At 45.2% G+C, this 12,722-nt stretch overlaps 1 protein-coding gene across 4 annotated transcripts in view; it reads left to right on the top strand.

Annotated features, from left to right (window-relative positions):
- The window catches only part of LOC134914279 (poly [ADP-ribose] polymerase tankyrase-1), a 571,272-nt gene that overhangs the window by 22,452 nt on the left and 536,098 nt on the right, over positions 1 to 12,722 (top strand). For all 4 annotated transcript variants that reach the window (XM_063920036.1, XM_063920037.1, XM_063920035.1 and 1 more), the window contains exon 2: positions 10,251 to 10,475. In XM_063920036.1, the coding sequence (XP_063776106.1) occupies positions 10,251 to 10,475 (225 nt within the window). The remainder of the gene's footprint in view (positions 1 to 10,250; positions 10,476 to 12,722) is intronic.

The raw sequence follows: 12,722 nt of genomic DNA, 5'->3' as shown, positions 1-12,722 counted from the left end.
TGTGTAGCACTAAATCATGTATTAATGTGATTTATTCACAATTATGTGCACTTTATATATTTGTTGTGCACTAGATATGTGTTCTATGTTTGGTGTTAGTTTAATTAGCACAATACGTCAATGTTTTTGACCATTACCCTGATAGGGCCATATACATCGCGCTTGTGGATCACTAGGCTGTTTTAGTATGTTGCCGATTAGGGACTGTTATAGTTTGATGCAGAAGTATGGGTATGATGTGAACAGCACAGCACATGGACTGGCCATTTTGTGGAATTATCCATGTTTAACTTGTATTGAAGAATGTTGTTTGTAGGGGGGCTGATCTTATGAATATGGGAATGGCAGGTACTTGTACAACCATAATATATAATGAGTAGTGAAGGTTTAGCTTATACGTGTGGTTTTAGATATATTAAACCAGTAATGCTCTATATATGTTTTTAGTATCAGCCCTTCGGTTTTGAATTAAGAATAAAAGTTTAATGGGTACTCTATTATGAATTTACATCTTTAGTATGTTCTAAATATAAAGGGGACACCGCTAATATCTGATGCTGGCGTGACCGTTACCTAGCAACGCTGACTATACGAGTAGGTCGTGTATTACATAGAGGAAGTGACGCGGGCCAGGCAGGAAGCACGATGCGCTTCACAGCCTATGCGTGCGTTCCACCGGGTAAGCGCGATTAGACGCTGCTGCATGTAGGAAGTGACGCGGGCCGGAAGCTGGATGCGTTCCAGGACCCCGGCGTGCGTTCCACTGGCCAATCTTAGTGGTTTTAAGATGCAATAAGGTGTCACCTTGCGCTGACTTTGTGTTTTTGGGCACATGCGGACATCTATGCTGGCTTACTCTTAATGTGTTGTGCTGTTTGTATCTTCTATTTCTCTAACGTCCTAAGTGGATGCTGGGGACTCCGTCAGGACCATGGGGAATAGCGGCTCCGCAGGAGACAGGGCACAAAAAGTAAAAGCTTTTGGACCTAGGTGGTGTGCACTGGCTCCTCCCCCTATGACCCTCCTCCAAGCCTCAGTTAGATCTTTGTGCCCGGCCGAGAAGGGTGCAATCTAGGTGGCTCTCCTGAGCTGCTTAGAAGTAAAAGTATACTTAGGTTTTTTTATTTTCAGTGAGTCCTGCTGGCAACAGGCTCACTGCAGCGTGGGACTAAGGGGAGAAGAAGCGAACTCACCTGCGTGCAGTGTGGATTGGGCTTCTTGGCTACTGGACATTAGCTCCAGAGGGACGATCACAGGCCCAGCCATGGATGGGTCCCGGAGCCGCGCCGCCGGCCCCCTTACAGATGCTGAAGCAAGAAGAGGTCCATAAATCGGCGGCAGAAGACTTTCCTGTCTTCATAAGGTAGCGCACAGCACTGCAGCTGTGCGCCATTGCTCTCAGCACACTTCACACTTCGGTCACTGAGGGTGCAGGGCACTGGGGGGGGGGGCGCCCTGGGAAGCAATGAATTTACCTTATTTGGCAAAAAAATACATCACATATAGCTCCTGGGCTATATGGATGTATTTAACCCCTGCCAGTTTTCCAGAAAAAAGCGGGAGAAGAGCCCGCCGTGAAGGGGGCGGGGCCTATCTCCTCAGCACACCGCCATTTTTCCCACACAGCTCCGCTGGTAGGAAGGCTCCCAGAATCTCCCCTGCATCCTGCACTACAGAAACAGGGTAAAAAAGAGAGGGGGGCACTTATTTGGCAAAATAACAGATATAAGCAGCTATAAGGGATAGACACTTATTGTAAGGTTGTCCCTATACATATATAGCGCTCTGGTGTGTGCTGGCAAACTCTCCCTCTGTCTCCCCAAAGGGCTAAGTGGGGTCCTGTCCTCTATCAGAGCATTCCCTGTGTGTGTGCTGGGTGTCGGTACGTGTGTGTCGACATGTATGAGGAGGAAAATGATGTGGAGGCGGAGCAATTGCCTATAATGGTGATGTCACCCCCTAGGGAGTCGACACCTGAATGGATGGCCGTAATTAAGACAGTGTCGGCACGTTACAGAAAACTGTTGACGACATGAGACAGCCGGCAGCTCAGTTAGTGCCTGTCCAGGCGTCTCAAACACCGCCAGGGGCTATAAAATGCCCGTTACCTCAGTGGGTCGACACGGACCCAGACACAGACACTGACTCCAGTGTCGACGGTGAAGAAACAAACGTATTTTCCAGTAGGGCCACACGTTACATGATCACGGCAAACCCGTAGTTTTTCCTGAATCAGATGAATTGAATGAAGTGTGTGATCAAGCGTGGGTTACCCCCGACAAAAAACTGCTAATTTCTAAAAAATTATTGGCACTATATCCCTTCCCACCAGAGGTTAGGGCTCGTTGGGAAACACCCCCTAGGGTAGATAAGGCGCTCACACGCTTATCAAAACAAGTGGCGTTACCGTCTCCAGAAACGGCCGCCCTTAAGGAGCCAGCAGATAGGAGGCTGGAAAATATCCTTAAAAGTATATACACACATACTGGTGTTATACTGCGACCAGCAATCGCCTCAGCCTGGATGTGCAGTGCTGGGGTGGCGTGGTCGTACTCCCTGACTGAGAATATTGATACCCTGGATAGGGACAGTATTTTATTAACTATTGAGCAATTAAAAGATGCATTTTTATATATGCGAGATGCACAGAGAGATATTTGCACTCTGGCATCAAGAGTAAGTGCGCTGTCCATTTCTGCCAGAAGAGGGTTATGGACGCGACAGTGGTCAGGTGATGCGGATTCAAAACGGCACATGGAGGTATTGCCGTATAAAGGGGAGGAGTTATTTGGGGTCGGTCTATCAGACCTGGTAACCACGGCAACGGCTGGGAAATCCACATTTTTACCTCAAGTCACCTCTCAACAGAAAAAGACACCGTCTTTTCAGCATCAGTCCTTTCGTTCCCATAAAGGCAAGCGGACAAAAGGACAGTCATATCTGCCCCGGGGTAGAGGAAGGGGAAAAAGACTGCAGCAGACAGCTTCTTCCCAAGAACAGAAGCCCTCTTCCGCTTCTGCCAAGTCCTCAGCATGACGCTGGGTCCTTACAAGCAGACTCGGGTACGGTGGGAGGTCGTCTCAGAAATTTCAGCGCGCAGTGGGCTCACTTGCAAGTGAACCCCTGGATCCTGCAAGTAGTATCTCAGGGGTACAAATTGGAATTCGAGACGTCTCCCCCTCGCCGGTTCCTGAAGTCTGCTTTACCAATAGCTCCCTCCGACAGGGAGGCGGTATTGGGAGCCATTCACAAGCTGTACTCCCAACAGGTGATAATAAAAGTACTACAGAAGAAAAAAGGGGGGTGTTGTAGGTGCACTGTCTCTAGCATTACTGATATCATATAGCTTAGCATGTAATAAATAGTGGAGTTTAGTTATGAATTGATCAATGCATGAAGCTGCAGCCCCGCGGCAAGGGACTCCACTCTGCTGCAGTACCTAACACTATAGGGGTTCAAACCTAGGGCACGGGACCCCCCAAAAAACCACAGCCAAGCAACCCCAGGGCATCGCAGGGAATAATTATGTGTAGTGAGAAGGATTAAGGGATAGGTGAGAAAAAAAGGGTGTTATGGGGTGAATTAATATAAGTGAAAAAAATGTGTAACATGTATAATAAACAAACGGTGAAAGTGCCAAATTAAATGTAATGCTGCGATGCCCTGTTGTCGCCCAGCCACGGCAGTCCAGGAGGCCCCGTACCCCAGGAGCCACCCCATTTCTGACCTATTGTTCTGAATAATTGGACTTACCTAGAATTGTGCCATATTCACAAGTGCAGTCATGCTAGGTACCCTAGTTAAAATAAATGAGGGTCAGGTGCGGGTGGGTGCAAGTCTAAGAATGAAGGTGTCTCACTCCTTCAGGTGTGTCTATACAAAATACTTTTAGTTTGCTAGGGAGGGGCCTTAGACTGCACACCTATAGCTGCCAGTAATGTGAGGTGCTACCTACTGAGACTTGTAGTTCTACAGAAGAAAAAAGGGGGGTGTTGTAGGTGCACTGTCTCTAGCATTACTGATATCATATAGCTTAGCATGTAATAAATAGTGGAGTTTAGTTATGAATTGATCCACTATTTATTACATGCTAAGCTATATGCAGTCTAAGGCCCCTCCCTAGCAAACTAAAAGTGTTTTGTATAGACACACCTGAAGGAGTGAGACACCTTCATTCTTAGACTTGCACCCACCCGCACCTGACCCTCATTTATTTTAACTAGGGTACCTAGCATGACTGCACTTGTGAATATGGCACAATTCTAGGTAAGTCCAATTATTCAGAACAATAGGTCAGAAATGGGGTGGCTCCTGGGGTACGGGGCCTCCTGGACTGCCGTGGCTGGGCGACAACAGGGCATCGCAGCATTACATTTAATTTGGCACTTTCACCGTTTGTTTATTATACATGTTACACATTTTTTTCACTTATATTAATTCACCCCATAACACCCTTTTTTTCTCACCTATCCCTTAATCCTTCTCACTACACATAATTATTCCCTGCGATGCCCTGGGGTTGCTTGGCTGTGGTTTTTTGGGGGGTCCCGTGCCCTAGGTTTGAACCCCTATAGTGTTAGGTACTGCAGCAGAGTGGAGTCCCTTGCCGCGGGGCTGCAGCTTCATGCATTGATCAATTCATAACTAAACTCCACTATTTATTACATGCTAAGCTATATGATATCAGTAATGCTAGAGACAGTGCACCTACAACACCCCCCTTTTTTCTTCTGTAGAACTACAAGTCTCAGTAGGTAGCACCTCACATTACTGGCAGCTATAGGTGTGCAGTCTAAGGCCCCTCCCCGATAATAAAAGTACCCCTCCTACAACAAGGGAAGGGATATTACTCCACACTGTTTGTGGTACCGAAACCAGACGGTTCGGTGAGACCGATTTTAAATCTAAAATCTTTGAACACTTATATCAAAAGGTTCAAATTCAAGATGGAATCACTCAGAGCAGTGATAGCGAACCTGGAAGAAGGGGACTATATGGTGTCTCTGGACATCAAGGATGCCTATCTCCATGTCCCGATTTGCCCTTCTCACCAAGGGTATCTCAGGTTCGTAATACAGAACTGTCATCAGTTTCAGACGCTGCCGTTTGGATTGTCCACGGCACCCCGGGTCTTTACCAAGGTAATGGCCGAAATGATGATTCTTCTTCGAAGAAAAGGCGTATTAATTATCCCTTACTTGGACGATCTCCTAATAAGGGCAAGGTCCAGAGAACAGTTAGAAGTCGGAGTAGCACTATCTCAAGAAGTACTACAACAGCACGGGTGGATTTTAAATATTCCAAAATCGCAGCTGATTCCGACGACACGTCTGCTGTTCCTAGGGATGATTCTGGACACAGTCCAGAAAAAGGTGTTTCTCCCGGAGGAGAAAGCCAGGGAGTTATCCGAGCTAGTCAGGAACCTCCTAAAACCAGGAAAGGTGTCAGTGCATCAATGCACAAGGGTCCTGGGAAAAATGGTGGCTTCTTATGAAGCGATTCCATTCGGCAGATTCCACGCAAGAATTTTTCAGTGGGATCTGCTGGACAAATGGTCCGGATCGCATCTTCAGATGCATCAGAAAATAACCCTGTCTCCAAGGACAAGGGTATCTCTTCTGTGGTGGCTGCAAAGGGCTCATCTCCTAGAGGGCCGCAGATTCGGCATTCAGGACTGGATCCTGGTGACCACGGATGCCAGCCTGAGAGGCTGGGGAGCAGTCACACAAGGAAGAAACTTCCAGGGAGTGTGGTCAAGCCTGGAGACTTCACTTCACATAAATATACTGGAACTAAGGGCAATTTACAATGCTCTAAGCCTAGCAAAGCCTCTGCTTCAGGGTCAGCCGGTGTTGATCCAGTCGGACAACATCACTGCAGTCGCCCACATAAACAGGCATGGCGGCACAAGAAGCAGGAGGGCAATGACAGAAGCTGCAAGGATTCTGCAATGGGCGGAAAATCATGTGATAGCACTGTCAGCAGTGTTCATTCCGGGAGTGGACAACTGGGAAGCAGACTTCCTCAGCAGACACGACCTACACCCGGGAGAGTGGGGACTTCATCCGGAAGTCTTCCTCATGATTGTGAACCGTTGGGAAAAACCAAAGGTGGACATGATGGCGTCACGCCTCAACAAAAAACTAGACGGGTATTGCGCCAGGTCAAGAGACCCGCAGGCAATAGCTGTGGACGCTCTGGTAACACCTTGGGTGTTCCAGTCGGTGTATGTGTTCCCTCCTCTGCCTCTCTTACCCAAGGTACTGAGAATTATAAGACGGAGAGGAGTAAGAACTATACTAGTGGCTCCGGATTGGCCAAGAAGGACTTGGTACCCGGAACTTCAAGAGATGCTCACAGAGGACCCGTGGCCTCTGCCGCTAAGAAGGGACCTGCTTCAGCAGGGACCCTGTCTGTTCCAAGACTTACCGCGGCTGCGTTTGACGGCATGGCGGTTGAACGCCGGATTCTGAAGGAAAAAGGCATTCCAGATGAAGTTATTCCTACCCTGATTAAAGCTAGGAAGGATGTAACCGCACAGCATTATCACCGTATTTGGCGAAAATATGTTGCGTGGTGCGAGACCAAGAAGGCCCCGACAGAGGAATTTCCTGCAAACAGGACTGTCCATGGGCCTAAAGTTAGGGTCCATTAAGGTTCAAATTTCGGCCTTGTCGATTTTCTTTCAGAGAGAATTGGCTTCATTTCCTGAAGTTCAGACTTTTGTAAAATGGGTACTGCATATACAGCCTCCCTTTGTGCCCCCAGTGGCACCTTGGGATCTCAATGTAGTTTTGGGATTCCTAAAATCACATTGGATGGAGCCACTTGCCACGGTGGAATTAAAATATCTCACATGGAAAGTGGTAATGTTGTTGGCCCTGGCTTCTGCCAGGCGAGTATCTGAATTGGCGGCTTTATCCTATAAAAGCCCTTACCTGATATTTCATTCGGATAGGGCGGAATTGAGGACTCGTCCTCAATTTCTTCCTAAGGTGGTTTCAGCGTTTCACCTAAACCAACCTATTGTGGTGCCTGCGGCTACTAGGGACTTGGAGGACTCCTCCAAGTTGCTGGACGTAGTCAGGGCCCTGAAAATATATGTTTCCAGGACGGCTGGAGTCAGGAAATCTGACTCGCTGTTTATCCTGTATGCACCCAACAAGCTGGGTGCTCCTGCTTCTAAGCAGACTATTGCGCGTTGGATTTGTAGTACAATTCAGCTTGCACATTCTGTGGCAGGCCTGCCACAGCCAAAATCTGTAAAAGCCCATTCCACAAGGAAAGTGGGCTCATCTTGGGCGGCTGCCCGAGGGGTCTCGGCTTTACAACTTTGCCGAGCAGCTACTTGGTCAGGGGCAAACACGTTTGCTAAATTCTACAAATTTGATACCCTGGCTGAGGAGGACCTGGAGTTCTCTCATTCGGTGCTGCAGAGTCATCCGCACTCTCCCGCCCGTTTGGGAGCTTTGGTATAATCCCCATGGTCCTGACGGAGTCCCCAGCATCCACTTAGGACGTTAGAGAAAATAAGATTTTACTCACCGATAAATCTATTTCTCGTAGTCCGTAGTGGATGCTGGGCGCCCATCCCAAGTGCGGATTGTCTGCAATACTTGTACATAGTTATTGTTAACAAAATCGGGTTTTTGTTGTAGTGAGCCATCTTTTCAGAGGCTCCTCTGTTATCATACTGTTAACTGGGTTCAGATCACAAGTTGTACGGTGTGATTGGTGTGGCTGGTATGAGTCTTACCCGGGATTCAAAATCCTTCCTTATTGTGTACGCTCGTCCGGGCACAGTATCCTAACTGAGGCTTGGAGGAGGGTCATAGGGGGAGGAGCCAGTGCACACCACCTAGGTCCAAAAGCTTTTACTTTTTGTGCCCTGTCTCCTGCGGAGCCGCTATTCCCCATGGTCCTGACGGAGTCCCCAGCATCCACTACGGACTACGAGAAATAGATTTATCGGTGAGTAAAATCTTATTTTAAGCCGTTAACATCTTTTGGAGTTAATTGGTGATTAGGGGGGTGTGACCACAGTGATGGTATATATGGCCCTTGCATTTAGATCAGTGCAAGGGAGATGGCATCTGGTGATCTGGTCTTGAAAAAGGCTCTGTGGTGAGCCGAAACGTTGACCATGACCTTGTGAGTATGTGCTGTTGGCATTAAAGGCTCGTTTTGTACTTTTGAAGAAGTCTGGTGAGTGCATCCTTATTTCTTGAAGATATATTTGGGACTCTGTCTGGATTGAACTTTGCTCTGGATTTCGCACCCCAGCTGATGTATGAAAAGAATTTGCGAGTGCGGCTTCTACATCTCTAATAAATAAATAAATAAAAATAAATATATATATATATATATATATATATATATATATATATATATATATCCAATAAAGTAGGAGCACTCACCAGTCTTCATAATATTCTGATTTTTATTAGCAGCAAGACATCAATAGAGGGGTGTAATCGACGTTTCGGTTTCCAGTGAATATATTCATTCACAGGAACAGTCCACACTCTGGCCTTATCCACAGATGCTGGGGTGGCTTCCAAACAAAAATGAATCCTCAAGATCCATTAGTACAAATATATCCAATAAAGTAGGAGCACTCACCAGTCTTCATAATATTCTGATTTTTATTAGCAGCAAGACATCAATAGAGGGGTGTAATCGACGTTTCGGTTCCCAGTGGAACCTTTGTCAAGATCTTGACAAAGGTTCCACTGGAAACCGAAACGTCGATTACACCCCTCTATTGATGTCTTGCTGCTAATAAAAATCAGAATATTATGAAGACTGGTGAGTGCTCCTACTTTATTGGATATATATATATATATGTATCATTTTTCTTTTTATTGTGAGTTCGAATAAAAAAAAATATTTTTGTTCAGTGTCACTGTCTAGGAAACTTTTTTAGTTAAATTAAATTAGAAAAAAACCTAAAAGAAGCTAAAAGTTCACTGTAGATCGGGAAGAAGCTAACCCTAGCCTCACACTTTCCACCCAAATTTGTTGTTAAATCTTGTAAATGGCTTAAAACATTACATGGTTACAAGGCAAGCACCTAAACCTTTTACTATTAGAGCTCTTTCACACATGCGCTGGGACTGTTATAAGCTAACACCTGCTTTAGAGTAGCACTAAAATAGAATTTGGAAGCCTTGACCTCTACATCTTCCAGAATAGCAACATTTATGACTTGTTCACACCTATCTGCTGTAAATGTGATTTTTCCGGTTTCCATAGGCTTTGTTCCCCTCGTTGTATTCAGAAATGTTAAAACGCTGTACAACCTAGAACCTTTTTCTCATGCATTAATGTGCACTAGTAGAAGAGTAGATGGTATTGGTAAAGGCGAATGAAAAACGTGTGGGAACCTGTTACTAATACTAGTCGTATGCATTAGTTTGTAAGCATTTAACCCATTTTTCTTGCTTAACCTTTGGGGAAAAAATGGCTGCATGAAGCAGCCAATAAAATACAGGTTGGGGCCCTTGAGTAAAATAATATAAATTTAGGTTGTTGTGTAGCTTTAATGACCCTCAACTTTTAAAATATACTGGTTCAGTTTTTTCTACCCATAATAAAGTTAGCAAAAAGAACAACAATTAAAGCTTCTCATTTTGTCTTATTTTCCACGTTATTGGGAAATGCGTAACAGTGATGGCACGAGGGATAGCCCTAGCTTGCTCACTGCTGTGCACAGTTAAAGGTCCTCTCATTTCTATATTGTATGGAATAAAAAAAATTGAAATGGCTGTACAGTACTTATACAGTAATTGTAAAACATTGGTGAATAGAAAAATTGGATTGAGAATTTTCATACTTTGTAAAAATGTAACAGAATTGGGAAGGAGAGTGATGGACTATTTTAAAGAGAAGTGGTGGAGGTCTGTCCAACACATGTCCTACTGATTACTTGATTGCTCTGCTGGGAGTAGCTCATGTCCTTTACGTCGGCACACCATACTATAATGCTGTGAGTTCTGGTGTGACGTAAGGCTTGTAGATGGAGCCTGGCTCATTTATTTTCATGACAATTGATACATATTGTCTCTCTCCTGCGTGAGCTATTGTGGAATGGGGGAAGTCTCTTTTCATATATGTGCGTCATGATCATAGAAGTCCATATGCATTCACCACTTACAGTATTGTATACTTGAGGAAAGTATGTAAAGATTTATGTTTACTATTGGGAAATATAAGCAAAAAATGCTAACCCTTCTCTGATTAAATTGTAGGTTTTGGAAGAAAAGATGTTGTGGAGCATCTACTGCAGACGGGAGCTAACGTTCACGCTAGAGATGATGGTGGTCTTATTCCGCTACATAATGCCTGTTCATTTGGACACGCTGAGGTCGTCACCCTGCTGCTTTGCCAAGGTGCGGACCCTAATGCGAGAGACAATTGGAACTACACTCCACTTCATGAAGCGGCTATTAAAGGAAAGATAGATGTTTGCATAGGTGAGTGGTCCTTTGTGTATGAGTGAGCAGCTTTCAGATGGATTGTCACTTTCACTGTAACTTTATTGCATTTTCTCGTCACTTGAACGGGAAGTGGAAGAATAGTTAGAATAAAAGTCACAAACAAATTAAACGGAATCCTTATTCTAAAAAGTATGATATACAATTGCCAATCATTTCTCTTGCCTTTCCCATAATCCGTGTTTCCCTGTGGATTATCAGATTATTTGATAAATAGAAGTCTCACTAAACATTCTAAATTAGTGTAATGAGAGTTCTGTGCAGTGGAGGCACGAACAGAATGTCAAAGGATGGATATGCGCACACATTATATGCAAAAGGAAGATCGCACACACCTAGCTCAATGCAGTGCATAGAGGTACAAGGTCTTTATTCAAGGTATGCAAAACGCGACCAGTCTGAAAATACAAGATCGACTAGCCCTCAGATTATAGTAAAATGCAATGTTTATCGTATTGAAAAAGCCTAATACCAAATCAACAAATCCATGCTAATGTGCTTTGAATGCTAAGCAAGAGAGTTAGCCGATAAGCCATTGGCTTCAGAACGGTTCAGCTTTAGCACGGCTGTCAGGCCACCTCTGCTGCTTCACATGCCAGGCACAGCAGCATGACTTTACCTGGGCTGCTCTTAAGAGGTGTTTCTGCTCTTCTACTCTTAACCCTAGTATACCAAGGGACCCCAGAATGTTATTTTTTTGTGATGCTGCAGTATCTAATAACTATTTTACTCCTGATTTTTGTATGTGTCCCGCATCGGCTTAAGATAAATACTGTGTAATTAGGCTTCTAAAATGTGCTTTAAAAAAACCCAAACGTAAATAATAAAAAACAAATATACTACGTTACAAATGCAGAACGTTTCATATGTGAGAAACACAAAAAAACAACCACCACTGTGACATGTGCTAAGGACTGTAGCGATGGCAACACATGAATAGTGATGTATTGTTACCGTAGTAAAATGATGTAACCTTTTTACAAGAATATACAGTATCCAATCGGATGTAATAATGTACACACTGTAATGAAGAAGAATATATGGCTTTTATTGGCTAACTACTCTTGAAATAAATAAACAAAATATTTTATGCTAACTGTCATACCCTTACTAGAACGTAGCCCTTCAGAAACCCCAAAAAACGAATTTCTCTTACGTTCTAGAGGATACTGCGGTCCATTTAGTACCATGGGGTATATATAGACTGGTCCAATAGGAGTCATGGGCACTTTAAGAATTTGATAGTGTGGGCTGGCTTCTCCCTCTATGCTCCTCCTACCAGACTCAGTTTAAAAAATGTGCCCGGAGGAGCCGGTCACGCTGAAGGAAGCTCCTGAAGAGTTTTCTGCATTTATTTTCTCTGTTGGTTTTAGGCAGGGCTGGTTTTGCTTTGTGGGACTTTGGGTTAGGGGGAATGGCCCAACCTCTTAAGGGTTAATGGTCCTGTTCCCCCTTACAGGACACTGAGCTCCTGAGGGAACTATTCGCAAACCCACCACGGTGAGCGTACATTCCCGCAGCACGCCGCCAGCCCTAACAGAGCCTAAAGAGTGATGAGTACTGAGCTGGTGTCCCGGTTAGCGGAGTGCCGGCCATTATGGTGGCATGAGGGTACGGAGACGCATGGCTTCTAAACAGGGAGGAATGTATCTCCAGACACAGTACACAACTGCGTCTCAGTACACTGTACACAGTACCCAGACTGGCAATGCAGCCTTAAAAACGGTTTCTCTCCATTTTAAGCACCAGATTCCTCAGCCAGTATAAAAAACACGGGAAGACCGCGTGCCATTGAAGGGGCAGGGCTTCACTGAGAGGATCCAGCAGCTCACCAGCGCCATTTTCCCTCTGTAGCGGACACAGACGCTGACAGGACAGGGATGCACAGCTCCTCCAGATTACCTCAGCGGTACCAGGGGGTCATAGCAGGGAGGGAGCGACTATTAGTGTACTAAGTCCCCTATAAGGGTACTCAGTCTGCGACCCGGCTAAGCTTGGCATTAGCGATAAGGGCTCGGTGGGAGGCTGGCTCTAAACAACTCTGTGTTTCCCTGAAGGGCTCTTTGTGGGTTAATTGAGCTTAACCTTTTTGTGTGTGTGTGCTGTCACATTTACATTATGTCAGGCAAGGAGTGTGTTTCTTGTACAGCAGAGTGTTCCTCTTCACTAGGGGGCTCACTACTGGGTACTCAGGGTTCACAAGCTAGCGGGGCTGAACTGGAGTGG

Source organism: Pseudophryne corroboree, chromosome 1 (assembly GCF_028390025.1).
Source record: "Pseudophryne corroboree isolate aPseCor3 chromosome 1, aPseCor3.hap2, whole genome shotgun sequence".
Taxonomy (NCBI): domain Eukaryota; kingdom Metazoa; phylum Chordata; class Amphibia; order Anura; family Myobatrachidae; genus Pseudophryne; species Pseudophryne corroboree.
Note: the sequence above shows the minus strand (reverse complement) of the source record. Positions and strands in the feature narration are given on the sequence as shown.